This window comes from Cucurbita pepo, chromosome LG16 (genome assembly GCF_002806865.2).
Source record: "Cucurbita pepo subsp. pepo cultivar mu-cu-16 chromosome LG16, ASM280686v2, whole genome shotgun sequence".
Lineage (NCBI taxonomy): Eukaryota > Viridiplantae > Streptophyta > Magnoliopsida > Cucurbitales > Cucurbitaceae > Cucurbita > Cucurbita pepo.
This window is the reverse complement of record NC_036653.1, coordinates 7,198,979-7,213,789: the sequence shown is the minus strand read 5'-3', so window position 1 is coordinate 7,213,789 and position 14,811 is coordinate 7,198,979. Positions and strand designations below refer to the sequence as shown.

At 37.8% G+C, this 14,811-nt stretch overlaps 3 protein-coding genes and 1 pseudogene across 4 annotated transcripts; 1 reads left to right on the top strand and 3 right to left on the bottom strand.

Annotated features, from left to right (window-relative positions):
- Positions 1-390: 390 nt before the first annotated feature.
- Positions 391-1,626, bottom strand: LOC111777067 (annotated as a pseudogene).
- A 2,803-nt stretch (positions 1,627-4,429) lies between these two features.
- On the top strand, positions 4,430-6,418 carry LOC111776761. The gene is made up of 5 exons (XM_023656108.1): positions 4,430-5,050; positions 5,142-5,199; positions 5,528-5,611; positions 5,696-5,831; positions 5,912-6,418. Exons 1-5 carry the CDS (start codon positions 4,465-4,467, stop codon positions 6,227-6,229), a joined length of 1,182 nt encoding a protein of 393 aa, XP_023511876.1. The 5' UTR covers positions 4,430-4,464; the 3' UTR covers positions 6,230-6,418.
- A 1,257-nt stretch (positions 6,419-7,675) lies between these two features.
- Positions 7,676-9,138, bottom strand: LOC111777066 (aspartic proteinase NANA, chloroplast-like). Its single transcript, XM_023656506.1, has 3 exons — positions 8,808-9,138; positions 8,591-8,738; positions 7,676-8,423 (listed from the first exon to the last, which is right to left on the bottom strand). The coding sequence occupies exons 1-3, from the start codon at positions 9,136-9,138 to the stop codon at positions 7,745-7,747; spliced, it is 1,158 nt and encodes a 385-aa protein (XP_023512274.1). The 3' UTR covers positions 7,676-7,744.
- A 1,207-nt stretch (positions 9,139-10,345) lies between these two features.
- Positions 10,346-13,899, bottom strand: LOC111776895 (UPF0678 fatty acid-binding protein-like protein At1g79260). Of its 2 annotated transcripts, XM_023656298.1 has the most exons (5): positions 13,630-13,899; positions 13,324-13,464; positions 11,893-11,961; positions 10,704-10,839; positions 10,346-10,515 (listed from the first exon to the last, which is right to left on the bottom strand). In XM_023656298.1, the coding sequence occupies exons 1-4, from the start codon at positions 13,792-13,794 to the stop codon at positions 10,720-10,722; spliced, it is 495 nt and encodes a 164-aa protein (XP_023512066.1). In that variant the 5' UTR covers positions 13,795-13,899; the 3' UTR covers positions 10,346-10,515; positions 10,704-10,719. The 2 variants fall into 2 exon arrangements, with proteins under 2 accessions (XP_023512066.1, XP_023512065.1); XM_023656297.1 differs by having other exon boundaries at positions 10,507-10,839.
- Between the last annotated feature and the right edge of the window lie 912 nt (positions 13,900-14,811).

Here is a 14,811-nt window from a genome sequence, read left to right as displayed (position 1 = left end):
TTACTGTTAACTAGAATTCTTGTACAAGTCATGGATTCCAATAGGAGCAATCATCATAACTTAGATTGCAGGGCTTTTATGTAGTCTTACTAATTTTTGGGAATGGAACACCTTGTCCCTTTCTTCATCAGGCCAATATGATTTCTTTTGATTGAATGAATGAAGTAGTTTCTATTTCCTTAAAAAAAAAAAAACGCATAAACAGAAGGCAATATATCTTCAAGCAATCATGCATCCCCCACTGCACTCACAAACCATGCATTGAACAAGTGAGTGAAAATGCAGACATTATTCTCAGTATTCCTCTAATCTTTTTTTGTGATCTCGATTGTGAAACAGCAATAATAGTGTGCATTAAAATAAAAGGCAAGAAGAAGAAGAATTTCTTGCCTGTGCGTCAGTTATCTTTCGCAGAGGAGAACCACCGCCCATTGAGGCATAGCCTTCTCTACTCTTGGGCGATCTTAGAACAGAAATAAAGTGTGCCAATGGTCTTTGGAGGAATCGGAACAATCGTGGCAACCGTATTATATCATGGGAACTCCCACTCATTGAAACCATATTACGGGTCTCTTAAAATGGCCCACTTCATTTCTCAACACGCTGCCCCAATGGGCTTCCAGCCCAAAACGCCGCACCCCTAAATCCCCCACTCCACTCCCCGCCAACACCCAAACGTCAAACTAACTTCGCGCTCTATTTCTCTCTCAGCCTCAAACGCCGCCAGTGCCTCCGCCGCAGCCACCGCCATTATACGGCTCCGGAGTTCAGGTCCGTTGCACCGGTTGTCGCGATGTTTTGGTGGTGGCGATGTTTCGGTTGATTCGCCATCAAATCCAAAAACGAAGTTCTCTCATCCGAAAACAGCGCTTGATCCGTCGAAAGAAGCCCTAATTTCTTCTGAAGGTTCGTGAAGTAAACAGTATCGAACATTCACGGAGTCTTAGCGTCGAAAAACGCGAGGTTCATATCGTTCTTACACTGCCTTCGAAGCATATTCAGAAATGGAGGTTTCAAAATCGGGTCGGGTTGAAATTGTAGAGCCTGTCTTTCAAGGAATGGCAGGCAGCTCGGCCGATGGAGTGGGCGCCAGAGAGAGGCGACCAAATCGAGGATGTCGAGCCCTAGATTTTCGAAGTAGTCGATTCAAACGGTGACGTTTTCGTGACCCTGAGGGACTCACTCTGCTTCGGCGGCGATGGAGATTCTACCGTCTTTACGGCCACAATGGTAGCGTCTCTGGCGGTGGCGGTGGCGGTGGCGGTGGCGGTGAGAATGTCGGAGCAGGAGACAGTTTTGGGGCATTTTCTCTCGAGCTCGACCTTGATGTCATCGATCACGGAGAATCCCCAACAGGGTTTTGCTCGCAAAGGCGCTTCTTTCACTTCTTCCGTAGTTCAATAGAATCAATGCATCACATTCAATCAATTCAATCCTTCTTGATCCAAGATACCACTGTCCCAATGAATGATGGTCTCAACGTTAAGACATGTCCATTAACAAAAGGTTTTAGACAATAAAGAGATTGCTAGCACCGAGGCACGACTCGTAAAGATAATAGATAGCATCGACCGAATGTCGACTGCCATAAAAGAGAGTAAAGGAAGGCATCGACGTTACCCCCATGGACCTCGAGCTAAATGGAATATGATTTAATAATTTTTTTTTATACGATTATCAATGAAAGAATTTTGTACGTGAGAAGCACTAATATTGAAACATTAGGCTTACATCCAAACATGCAAACATGTCTTCATATATTCATTCATTATTATATGTTAGAAATTTTAGGAATATTTAATTTCATAATTATATGTTAACGTTATTTTCTAATTAAAATGCATGGAAATTGCCCGATACATCGGTGAATTAAAAATAATATATGATATTAATAAATAATAAATAAATAAAAGGAAATAATTCAATTTGTATGCATAAATATCATTAAGAACTAATTAAAATTATTAATTAATAATAGGAATAATAAAAGGGGTTGGTTTGAATCACATGGTGTGTCTCACGGTAAGCAATAAAAAGCTGACACATTTACATTTTAAAATATAAAAAAAAAATAACAAAAAGTGTTTTTAAAGTTTAAAAAATTATTCCAAATAAATAGGGGAATATTATTGGCAAGTATCGTGTAATGTTACCGAAACTTCCAATCAGGTTCCCCCACGTGGAGCTCCATGTGACGCCAATTAATACCAATGATACGACGCGTTTTACTGTTATTATGAGAAATTATACACGACTTGGAATAATTGGAGTTACGTGTGTTGGTTTACACGTGTGAGTAATTTTACTTTTCCTTTTGTATTTTTATTATAATTAGTTTGGAATTATTAAATAGTTAGTTTATTTTTGGAATTTNCAAAAAAAAAAAAAAAAAAAAAAAAACCAATTACAAGCAAGGTTTCTTTCCTTAACAGTAACAAAATGTCAGCTTCAAGTGGGGCCCACTCACCTATCAATAATTTCTAACTACAGAAGTATATCTGTAACAACCCAGGCCACCGCTAGCAGATATTGTCTTCTTTATACTTTCACTTTCGGGCTTCCCTCAAGGCTTTAAAACCCGTCTATTAGGAAAAGGTTTCCACACCCTTACAAATGGTGATTTGTTCTCCTCCCCAACCAATCTGGGACATCACAATATATGTTTTGGCCCCATAAGGAATGGTTTGCTCTCTTATCCAATCGATGTGGGATCATACTGTTAGAAATCACGACTCACCACAATGGTATGATATTGTCCACTTTGAGCATCGAACGATATGTCAGCCTTCTCGTTGTTCCCCAAAGGGGGTAAACACGAGGCGGTGTGTTAATACGGACGCTGGGCTCCGAACAGGAATAGATTGTGATGTCTCACATTGGTTGGGGAAGAGAAAAAAACACCTTTTATAAGGGTGTGGAAACCTTCCCCTAGCATACGCGTTTTAGAATCTTGAAGGGAAGCCCAAAAGGAAAAACCCAAATAGGATAATATCTGCTAGTAATAGATCGTGCATAGTAACAAAAGTTTTTACCGTTTAATAGTATATATTATATTTACAAATGATTCACTTTCACAACATCTAGTAAAGAATTATATTACGCGTAGAAGTAAGTAATAGAAGTATGAAAAGATAAAAAAGTAATAAAGTTTTATCTTTTAGATGCCGTGAGGAGACGGGCAACAGTTAAAAAAAAAAAGTACAAAGGGATAAAATAAAATTTAACCGACCATGAAAACTTTAAATTACCTAATTTTTCAATAAAGTCATCAATAATAAAGCTATTTTTATTTTTCTTTTGTATAAATAAATAAATTCAAAATTACAAAAAATACATTTAATTCTTCATTTATTACCCTTTTCCCTTAAAATCATATAAATTTTCATGACGACAATTATGTTTTTTTTCATATTTAACACGTCATTAAATAATAAAATTTAAAAAAAGAGGGACACAGAAAGTCCCGAGCATAGAAAAAAAAAGTGAAGGAATTAGAATCATACACAGGTAAAAAGGTAAAAAAGTGAAGTTAAATAATGGGTCATTTTCATCCATAGGTACATTCCTTATCCACGACTCTTTGCCCTATTTCATGCCCTATAGGTTTCGGGTTGGATTGAATGTGATTGAAATTTATACATACAAATAATTGCGAAAAAGTTGACGCCCTAACTCCCCCAAGTGATCGTCTCCCGTTTTCCATAACAAAAGTAGGGTCATCCCTATCTTCACTTCCATATAGTGTCAAAAAGGAAATCGATTAGTTTAGTTATAATCATGCTTAATTAACTTAATAACCAAGATAAAGATTTTTCAAATCTTATAGGTCTTGACTTTATTAAATTATTAATATTCCACTAGGTTTTTACAGTTACCTCTACTTAGGTTAGATATTAAAAGATTCCACTAGGTTTTTACGCCTAACTTACATATTCGACTGGGATTTTACGCTAATTAAAGATTATAAACCTATACATAAAAAAATTTTAAACGGTTGAAGATTATTATTTAGAATGAGTCCCACATTGACTAATTCAGTGGAAGATCACATGTTTATAAGTGAGGAATACTATCTCCAACTCCAAAGTAAAGTCATGAAAGCTTATACTCAAAGCGAATAATATTATATTATTATGGAGATTATATGTTTTAAATATTTAATTGATGGTTATATATATATATATTTATTAATTTTAAAAAATTAAATAAGAAAGAAAAAAAAGAAGTTAAGGGTAAAAATGGAAAGAGGGAGAGGGGCGCGTCATTGTCATCCTCGTGGCGTAGTTCCCAAAAAGCGATGCCCCTCACTTGAGGCTGTAATCTGTATGGAAGACCAAACCAAAACGCACCGTTTTGCCCTTCATTCTCTCTCCTCCAATTCCTTTATAAAACCCCTCTCTCTCCCTTTCCCTCTCTCTTCACTAATTCCCATTTCTCTCCCTCTCTCTCTCTAAAAGCAGAACGATGTGTCGTTCGGAGCAGGCCTTGGAAGCCACCTCTGTCGTCGTTGATTCCAAATTCACCGCCCGGCCCGTCCTTCAACCTACCGGCAACCGTGTCCTCGACCGCCGTAATTCCCTCAAAAAACCCCCTTCCGCCGCCGTCTCCCCTACCTCCCCCAAGTCCAAATCGCCGCGTCCTCCGGCCACCAAGCGAGCTAATGACACTAACCCCATGAACTCCAGCTCTGACAAGATTCTAATTCCGGCCGCTGCTCTGTCTCGCCCCAAGGCTGCCTTGGATAGGAAGAAATCAAAAAGCTTCAAATTGGCTGGAAATGGGAATGTTGTGATTTGTGATAATGTTGCAGGTGGTGGTGGATTTGAGGTTGCGTCCTTGAGCTACGCTTCTTCGTTGATTACTGACTCGCCGGGAAGTATCGCCGCCGTGAGAAGAGAGCAGGTGGCTCTGCAACAGGCGCAGAGGAAGATGAGAATTGCCCATTATGGAAGATCTAAATCTGCCCGGTTTGATAAAGTTGTTCCTATTGATTCTAAAATTAAACCCGCCGTTGAAGATCGGAGATGCAGCTTCATCACTCCCAATTCAGGTACCAATTATGTTTTCTTTTTAAATTTCCCCTGTTTATGATATTCATAAATTCAGTTTAATTCAATTCAATTATCTCTTTCCCTTTATAGATCCCATTTATGTTGCTTACCATGATGAAGAATGGGGCGTCCCTGTTCATGATGACAAGTGAGTTTCTCTCTCTCTCTCTCTCTCTCTCTCCGACTCTGTTTCTCTCTCTCTCTCTCTCTCCCTCTCCGACTCTGTTTCTCTCTCATTCTCTCTCTCTCCGACTCAGTTTCTCTCCCTCTCTCTCCGACTCTGTTTCTCTCTGTCTCTCTCTCCGACTCTGTTTCTCTCTCTCTCTCCGACTCTGTTTTTTTTCTCTCTCTCTCTCTCTCTCTTCGACTCTGTTTCTATCTCTTCTCCATCGGATTAAAGTCAAATTTAATATAATTAAATGAAGTTTACTACATAATCCATGAATTTGAGTACTGAATTCTGGAATTGAACACAGAATGCTGTTTGAATTGCTGGTTCTAAGCGTGGCCCAGGTGGGTTCGGATTGGACTTCAATTTTGAAGAAACGCCAAGATTTCAGGTACTATAAACAACAATTTCCTTCAATTTATTCATTTGTGTTCTTATAAATTCACTAATTTAATTAATGTTCTTCGTTGCCCAGAAATGCATTTTCAAGTTTCGTTGCAGAAACGGTGGCCATTTTTTCCGACAAACAGATGCTATCAATCAGCTCGGAATACGGCATAGACATTAACAGAGTCCGAGGAGTCGTCGACAACGCTATCCGAATCCTCGAGGTAAATGAGAATTAAATATTTCAAATCAAAACCCATTGACTTAGTGGTCAACCCCAATTAATTAATATTTTTAATTACAGATTAAGAAGGAGTTTCGATCATTCGACAAATACATTTGGGGGTTTGTGAACAACAAGCCGTTTTCACCGCAGTACAAATCCGGCCACAAAATTCCGGTGAAGACATCAAAATCAGAGACCATAAGCAAAGACATGATCAGACGAGGTTTCCGGTCGGTCGGACCAACCGTCCTCCATTCCTTCATGCAAGCCGCCGGTCTGACCAACGACCATCTGACCAGCTGCCACAGGCATCTCCACTGCTCCATAACCGCCGCCGACCGTCGCGCTCCGGCGGTGGTAGTGGAGGAGACAACGACGGCGTCTGAAACTGTGTAGAATTGATTCGAGAATTTAATTAACAAGACAAAAAGAGAAAGTGGTAACCTTTACGAGGAGTCAGTCGATCAACGATGATTTGCTTGCTAATTAACTAGATAACCTTTTTTTTGTTTTTGTTTTTTTGTGGGGTTTGTGTATATTAATGTCTATATATAAATAGACTTGTAAGTGAGAGAGAACAAAAAATTAAAGAAAAAAAAAAAAAAGAGATTGTGNTGGTGGGGATTTTAGTGAAAATGCTTTGTATGATTAGAAGAAGAAAAAAAAAGGAGACAGACAGCATGTGCTTGTGCAATTGGGAGGCAATGGCATGTGGGTCTGTCAGTTTGCTTTTTTGTAAATTCCCATGTGATCCATCCAAATTTCAAAACATTATTAATCATTATTATTATTATTTTGTATTTTATGTTTTTTTTTCATAACAGCCTGTTGCTTTGCTTTATTCACAAGGAGCAAATACCCAACTTTGCTTCCATCAAACCATCCCTCAATGTCTCTCATAGATCCACATTGATCGGATAGATAAACAAGTGTTACCGAGGACGCTAGGCCTCAAAAGAGTCAAGTGAGGATACTAGGCCTTAAAAGGGGCGAGGACGTTAGGCCTCAAAAGGATCAAGTGAAGACACTGGGCCTCAAAATGGTCAAGTGTTAGCGAGGGATGCTAAGCCTCAAAAGGGACGAGGACGTTAGGCCTTAAAAGGGTCAAGTGAGGACACTGGGCCTCAAAATGGTCAAGGGTTAGCGAGGGACGCTAGGCCTAAAAAATGGTGGATTGTGAGGGCGTCAAAAGGGGCGAGAACGTTAGGCCTCAAAAGGGTCAAGTGTTAGCAAGGGACGCTAGGCCTCAAGAGGGGTGGATTGTAAAATGAGGTCCCATTCATTTGGAGAACAAGCCAAACCGAAACATTCTTTTATAAGGGGTTAGAAACCTTTCGCTCGGTTACAATTGAATAATTGTATTCTTATCTGAATCGGGTAACCATAACAATATACTAATAATAATAATAATAATAAAAAAAAAAAGATGAAAAATGAAGTGTATTGATTTGATGGATATAAGGTGATCATGTGAGGTGTGAGCTGTTCCGATTGTTAAAAAGGCAAAACCTTTTTTTGAACCCAAATGAAGATAGGAATCTTAGCATGTGCTCAACCTCTCTCCCTATCCCCCTTTTAGGGGTTTTATGAGTTGTTAAATAAATAAATAATTAAATAAATAATTTAATAATTTAATTCAACTATGAAATTACAAAAAAAAAAAAAAAAAAAAAAATAAAAAAAAAAATAAAGCCCAAAAGGGAAGTGGGACACAAAAAGTGATTATTTATTATTGAAAGAATGTTTTGTATTTGGATAGTCTAATAATAATGATAATAAGCAAAAATAAAATAACTTTTTTTTTTTTTTTTTTTAAATTTTTATAATTCCAATTGAAAGAATATGAAGAAAATGAAAGGAAGATTCTAGATGCATTGGGAGGGAGCAAAGCCGACCTTCTTATTAACGAAATCAAATTGCCGAAGGAAATTTTGCTGAAGAATATTGCCGATGATATTGGTGTCTGGAAAAGGAATTAGAAGTGAAGCCAAGACACAAGATATCGTCCACCTTCACAATGTAGCTTTTGGGCGGCGGCTCGAACACCACCCCTTTCTCCAAATGGAATCGAAGCTTGGGGGCCATTTCATGGGAGTATTCGGTGTTATTGAAGCAATAAGCGAAGGGATCCGCAAGGATTTGCTGGAATTTCTTCAGCTTTTGAACCATGGCTTCTATGAACACGTCGAACGCGGGTGCGGTGAGCATGATAGAGATTCCGATGAGCCCCACGCCGTAGTAGCTGTTGAAAGCGTCGCCGAGGTGGAGGTTGATGAAGGTCATGTTGCCGACTGGAGCAACAGAGAGGGGTTCGGCGGGGGGGTAGCTGGTGGCGCTGTGGTGGCTGAGATGGTCGATGAGGCAGTAGGAGAAGCCACCGCCGTTTTTGTCTAGAGCGGCTCTGTGGGCGAAGGAGTGTGCGCCAGTGCCTAAGGCAAGGATGCCGTCGACTCCTTTCAACTGCATTGCATTGAACAGTTCGGTGCAGCCGATTAGAGTATCATGGAGCTGTTTCTCCTTTCCGTTTGTGAGGCCTACGGTTACCGTCTCGTTTGCGAACAATCCCGTCGCAGCCCCTCCTCCTATGTAGCTATTTCACACTCCAAATAAAACATATAACTCAAATTCATCTCAAATTGAATCTAATTCCTCTCAAATTGAATGGAATTCATCTCAAATTGAATGGAATTGCGCGGAAACAGACTCTGATTCGTAGGATTAGGATTTCATAGCTAAACCCTAATTCTTCGCACATACCTGTAATCATAGACGCAAGGGTTGGAAGGAACTTCACAATCCGGGATGGCGAAGAGTAGTTGGAGATCACCGAGGCAGAAATCTGAGCCGCAGGTAATCAATTTGAAAGAGGATGAATGATTCGCTAAAAACGGATGATCGAATTTCACTTAGTGTTCAACACGGCTCTTATGATGAGCGTGGGCGGTGCAATTTCCCAAGCACCGCCGATATCTACATTTCAACCAGGTTAGGTCACTCCCGGTGTCCACAATCAACAAAAATTTCTGCGGCGGCGTTCCGACTCTGAACTGAACAAAATACTCATTAGTTCCAAAATCGAAGCCTGAGCTTATTTTCAGTTGTATCGGTGTAGATGACGGCATAGGAAGCTGACGATCCGTCTTGCTCATTTTCATCGATGTGGAGATTGAGCGTTGGCGGTTGTGGTCGTGCTCGTGAATATCTCTGAAGCGATCGGTGCTTCCTAGACTCCTCCGTTCACCATAAAGCTTCTCCTGAACATGTGGATGGTGGCGATGCATCACATCCAGCTTCACCATCGGCATCCCTGATGGTGGTGGTTGTTGTTGTTCATCGCCGCCGAATGCGACATGAACAGAGAGAAAGAAATTGAAGGAAAAAAAAGATTAAAAGAGGTGAAATAGGCGACATTGGATTCGTGTAACCTAACATACAAACATGAACGGAGACTGTAATGTCAGAGAGATGGAGCAATAAACAAAGCGGCGGCAATGGCGGACTTATAAATCGAAGAAGCTTACAATTTTGGAGTGCCTATTAATGGCGTTTCCTCTCTCCCTTCTTTTGTAATAACAAACTAACTGCCCCATCAATTACAGCCCCGCGGCCATATCTTCTCTTTTTTTGTACTTTTTTCTGTTTCCACTAAAAAAAAAAAAAAAACATATATACTTAATTAATAAATAAATTAATATTATATTGAACGTTAAATAAGTTGTCTAACTATTTTTAATAAATATATTTCTTTCAAATAAATATTTTAAAAACATGTATAAAATGAAAACTTTATTTGGTAGGGAGCCATGACTAATTTAGGGAATCATCTCGGTTTATAAGTAAAGGAATACATTTTCATTAGGATGAGGTCTTTCGGGAAGCCCAAAGCAAAGTCATGAGAGCTTATGGACAATATCGTACCATTGTGGAGATCAATGATATAAGAGCTAGAATTCTCAAATATCAAACAAAGAATCGTGAATCTCAAAGGTGTAGTGAAAAGTGACTAAAATGTCGAACAAATAGTGTACTTTGTTCGAGGGCTCCAAAGAAGGGAGTCAAGCCTCGATGAAGGAGAGGCTTATATAGTGTACTTTGTTCGATGGGAGGATTGTTGGGAGTGAATCCCACGTCGAGCCTCGATTAAAGGGAGGTTTATATAATGTACTTTGTTCGAGAGGAGGATTGTTGTGAGTGAGTACCACATTAGCTAATTTAGGGAATGATTATGAGTTTATTTTATTTCCTAATATGATAATAGTATGCGATTAAATCTTACTCTTCTAATATTAAAATAAAATATATATATTTCTGTTGTAATTTTCTTATTCTACACTTTGTAGCAGTGGATCCGAATTGAACCACTAGACAAAAGGCAGTAAAAAAAAAACGCTGTTAAAAGGCAACTCCAAGAAGAAATGGGTTATTTGAGGAAGAATATATTTAATAGTTGATAACTGATATTTTTCAAATTTAATAACCAAAACAACTTATATTTACTAAGTTAACAAAATATATGAGAAAATTTACTATTTTATTTTATACGCCATTTACACTCCATAACTTAACAATTCTCCCCTTTGGAGACTGATCCAGTCAACCAAGAACTTCATTCTCAAACGACCATGAGCATCTTCACTGCACCGTACCATTTGAGACTTTGTACAACCTCAATATTCTAACACCTTCAAATTTAATAACCAAAAGAACTTTGACGCAATAGTGAAATATATGAGAAAATTTCTATTAGATAATACTTTAGAGGGAGGAGGATGGGGAATAAACACTACAGAAATATAGAAACATGCTAATTGCAATTCAGTCCAGATTTATTGTAGCCTGCATTCTTAATTTAAAGAAAGGATTTGTGTACCATTTCGTTTCTTGCGTCAAACTTTAGTAAGCGAGGCTTTCAAGTGTGGTTGAAGACTGGTTAAGCCAGTAGCCATCTGAACCACGTACGAAAGTTCTCCATCCACCAGTTTAAACGCTCTGCTTATTTCTTTCACCTGTTCCATAGAGACAGGTAAATAGTTTGGCTTTGTCTGGGAGTTTGGTATGTTGATCAGTATTACAAATTATTGATGCATGCAATGCGAGCAAAAGGAGAAGGAAACCGAATGGGGACGAGAGGAAACCATTCGCCATAAAAAAAATGAAGGGAAAAAAAGATCCTAGTTCTGTCTGGTACGTTGTATTGATCTAATACAAACGGGGACGAGCAGTTTTCCATTGGTTAATGATAATGTATCTCTTTCCTAACGCGCTGTTTTCGGGTTCAAATATCGTCTCTTATAGAGTCAAATCATTTGTACAGTTATAAAGGGATGTTTGGCTCATGATTTTAAAGTCTCTCATTAGGTTCCTATTATGATATTTAGTTCAAGGGTTTATAATTTAGAAGAATTTGTATAGAAACGGTAGATTTCACGATGTGAGATCTCACAATGGTTGGAGAGGAGAACAAAACATTCTGTATAAGGGTGTTGAAACCTCTTCCTAGTAGACGCGTTTTAAAACCGTGAGACTAGCAGCGATACGTAACAGGCCAAAGTGGATAATATCTGCTAGTTGTGGGCTTGAGCTGTTACAAATAGTATTAGAGCCAAATACCGAGCGGTATGCCAGTAAGGATGCTAGGCCCCCAAAGGGGGTGGATTGTGAGATCCCACATTGGTTGGAGAGGAGAACGAAGCATTTCTTACAAGGGTGTGGAAACCTCTTTCTAGTAGACGCGTTTTAAAACCATGAGGCTGACGGCAATATATAATGGGCCAAAGCGGACAATATCTCCTAACGGTGGGCTTGGACTATTACACATAAGTTTGGGTTCATAAACTGTTGGGACGAGCAAACTGATACTACCAAAGCAAGGCTTTAACTTCTTAACCCTAAGTCACACAGGTCTAACACGTACGTTTATCCTATAAGGTTTTTACTTGCCATAGTTAGCAGGGATGACAATTAACTATCAGTATCATGGAACAACAAAATTTGAAACCTAAAAATAATATGTCCGTATTTGAAATGGCCCTGAATAATGATGATCTAGTAAACGTTACCTTAGAAGCATTCCCCACAACTTCACTTTGGAGCATTATCACTTTCTCTTCTGCATTATATGTTCCTTTCTGGAAGAGAGATAAAAATCGGGTTATATCAAATGGAAAGTAAAACAAACGTCTCCATTAGTTGCATTGCAATAATCTTCCACAGTTTTAGAAAATGGAAAACAATATTCAGAAGTTTATGATACTGATGCAAATAATACTAGTTATAAAATTTCACTGCCAAAAGCAAATTAAAATTGGCTATAGAAACCAGAGCTTTTATGGCAATGTGAAAGCTCACTAGCAAGTAATATGAATCAATTTTTCTTCTTTTTCTTCAGCTAAAAGTCACATCTAATCATCAGAAATTGCAGCTGATTTATTTCTAAATTCAATCCTATTAAGAGAACCTCCCTAGAACCTTGGATTTTATGTGGCTTATTTCCCTTCTTATCTAGTTCACCAGAACACCTGCTCCTTTCTGTTGTGTGAAGAACATGCACACAGCAAGTGAAAATAAAGAAAGGCAGTCTACACCAACACCACAAGCTCAAAAATCCACAGCACAGATAAAAAAACTGAGCACAAGAAGATCAGCAGCTAAGACAAAGAAAAACTTGTAGTTTGATCAATTTTGACACATCCATATGGAGGAGGGATTTGAGCAGTTTAGTTTCATTTTTCACAACTATGAGTGTTTAGGTCAGTTTTAATCTCACGGGACAACCGCCTTGACCCTATAAAATATTCGGATGTCAAGGAAACTAAATTAAATCTTAGGTAAGTGGTCACCATGGATTGAACTCATTTCCTCTGTACCCTTATGATCCATGACCTTGTTGACCACCAGGCAAACCCATGATGGTTAATTTCATTTCAGACTTATCCACTTTAACTACATATTCTATCCATAAATCTGACTTTCAAATGAACTACCAACTTTTTTATACATGATTTCCTTCACAAATAATGGATTACCTAAACCTTTTTGTATTTGTGTCGGCTATTGGATCGAGCAGCTGGTGTGCAGTTGCAACTCTGCAGAATCTAACGTAGCAATTGTGATATGGTTGACAGTGACAGTATAGTTTAAGAATCCAAGGTGTAGGCCATGGAGTGAGTAATTGAATAGTTTCAATTTACAAGATGGCGACTGAGATTTTCAATGGTTTGAAAACGTGGCCGTTCGTTTTCGTGGGAAAGACAAGGCCAGATGAGGGAAAAAGGAAGATTTCATTTCAACAAACAAGATCGATTATATTGTTAGATCACATACAGCATAGAACCATTTTGCATCATGTCACAAATCCGTGTGTTTCAATCATTCTTCTCAAAATCAAAATCAGAGAACATAAGCACGTCTATATTCAACCACAATTCTCTTTTAGCCTATGAATTTGAATGTAACAGTAGAGCACACGAGAAAGAGACAGCGATTTTGACCTGAACTTCAACGAGACCAGTGCTTTGAGCGATTACAACTTCAATGGTACCATCGGGCTTGGGACGCCAGTAGCCACTCTCAGCGTGCATAGGCTCTCTAGAATCGAGTTTCCAAGTCTTTTGGCTGTAAGAAATCACTGGCTTCTCCCACAATCATCGTATTAAAAAAATCCCCAAACAACGAAGATAACCGATTAGACTAAAAACGCAAAATCCAACCGCGTGGAATGAGATAATTATAATTATATTAAGATGATATCAGCGAAAACAACAAATAGAGACGAAGAACAGGGAGTTAAAGGCTACCTTGCCGGAATGGGAGAAATGGATCTCCTCGCCGTAAGAGAAGGAATTAATGGTGGGGAATCCACCGTCGCCTTTGCCTCTCCATGTTCCAAGTAAAAATGATAGCGGTGCTACGGCCGGGTGGATGGACAACGGAGCCGGTACCGGCGGCAGTTCTCCGTCCATTTCTTCACCTGCTTTGACTCCGTTCTCTCTTGTTCGCCTTGTGTTGGCGTTTTCAGTTTGTTACCGACGGAGAACACGAAACATAGTCCTTGTCCTTGGCGCCGGGGCTTCCCTCGTAAACGGAAAGTAACTTTCCACTTACTAAAATTACCTTTTAGTCCTTAACCTTTAGTCTGAACTAGGTGCATTCTTGGGTTTGTAGATTTTTAGTAAAACATTAATTCAATCCAATCAAGTAATTTATTAAACTTTTATTCTAAATTTTCATAATATATAATAAATAATATTATTAATTTAGTTGAAGGGATCCAATCCAATGTAATTTTAATAAATAGACTCTATTAGTCTCTATATTTTTAATCATTTTATTAATTAACAAAATCACAATTTTTTTTTATAATTTATACGAAGAAAAATATCCGTACTGATAATTATAATTCAGACAAGCAGATTGTTGACGATCTCAGTGCTTTTATCGGGACAATTCTTTCATTTTCTATGGCACTTGTCAATTCTTCTATGGATATAATTTCATAATTTATCAATACCGGTAACCCAGAAAGATTTTTAAAAGATGTTTCGTTTAAAATGCAGACTTAATTGGTACTTTTCAATTTAAATTACTAATTTAATCATAAAATATTAATTATATATATATATATATATATATATATATATATATATATATATATATATTTAACATTTAAATTTTAAGAATTTCTTATTTATCTCTACATTGTTGTGTCCATTTATGTGTTGTTTTAAAACAATCTTTAAAATTATAATTATGTATCAATTAGGATTTAAATAATAGATAAATCTGTTAATACGTTAAAATTTTAATAAGTATTTAAAAAAAAAAAGTTCCATATATCCGTAAAACATATTAATACTGTAATTAAACTATTTGTAATCTAATTAACTTTTAAATTGCATATTTTGGGTGTTTTTTTAAAAAATACACCATAAATCTGACGAAATTGCATATTACGTATTCATTTTTTTTATAATTTATAA

Bases quoted from the DNA above. Each gene is read 5' to 3' on its own strand.
- LOC111776895 (XM_023656298.1), bottom strand. From the start codon at position 13,794: ATGGACGGAGAACTGCCGCCGGTACCGGCTCCGTTGTCCATCCACCCG. The intron at 11,962-13,323 runs GTCAAAATCGCT...TCTCTCTTCCAG, and splicing joins CTGGTCTCGTTGAAGTTCAG to AAAGGAACATATAATGCAGA. The intron at 10,840-11,892 runs GTAACGTTTACT...TCTATGGAACAG, and splicing joins TTGTGGGGAATGCTTCTAAG to GTGAAAGAAATAAGCAGAGC.
- LOC111776761 (XM_023656108.1), top strand. From the start codon at position 4,465: ATGTGTCGTTCGGAGCAGGCCTTGGAAGCCACCTCTGTCGTCGTTGAT. The intron at 5,051-5,141 runs GTACCAATTATG...TTCCCTTTATAG, and splicing joins CTTCATCACTCCCAATTCAG to ATCCCATTTATGTTGCTTAC. The intron at 5,200-5,527 runs GTGAGTTTCTCT...AATTGAACACAG, and splicing joins GTCCCTGTTCATGATGACAA to AATGCTGTTTGAATTGCTGG.
- LOC111777066 (XM_023656506.1), bottom strand. From the start codon at position 9,138: ATGCCGATGGTGAAGCTGGATGTGATGCATCGCCACCATCCACATGTT. The intron at 8,739-8,807 runs GTAGATATCGGC...TTGAACACTAAG, and splicing joins TGACCTAACCTGGTTGAAAT to TGAAATTCGATCATCCGTTT. The intron at 8,424-8,590 runs GTATGTGCGAAG...AGTGTGAAATAG, and splicing joins CCTTGCGTCTATGATTACAG to CTACATAGGAGGAGGGGCTG.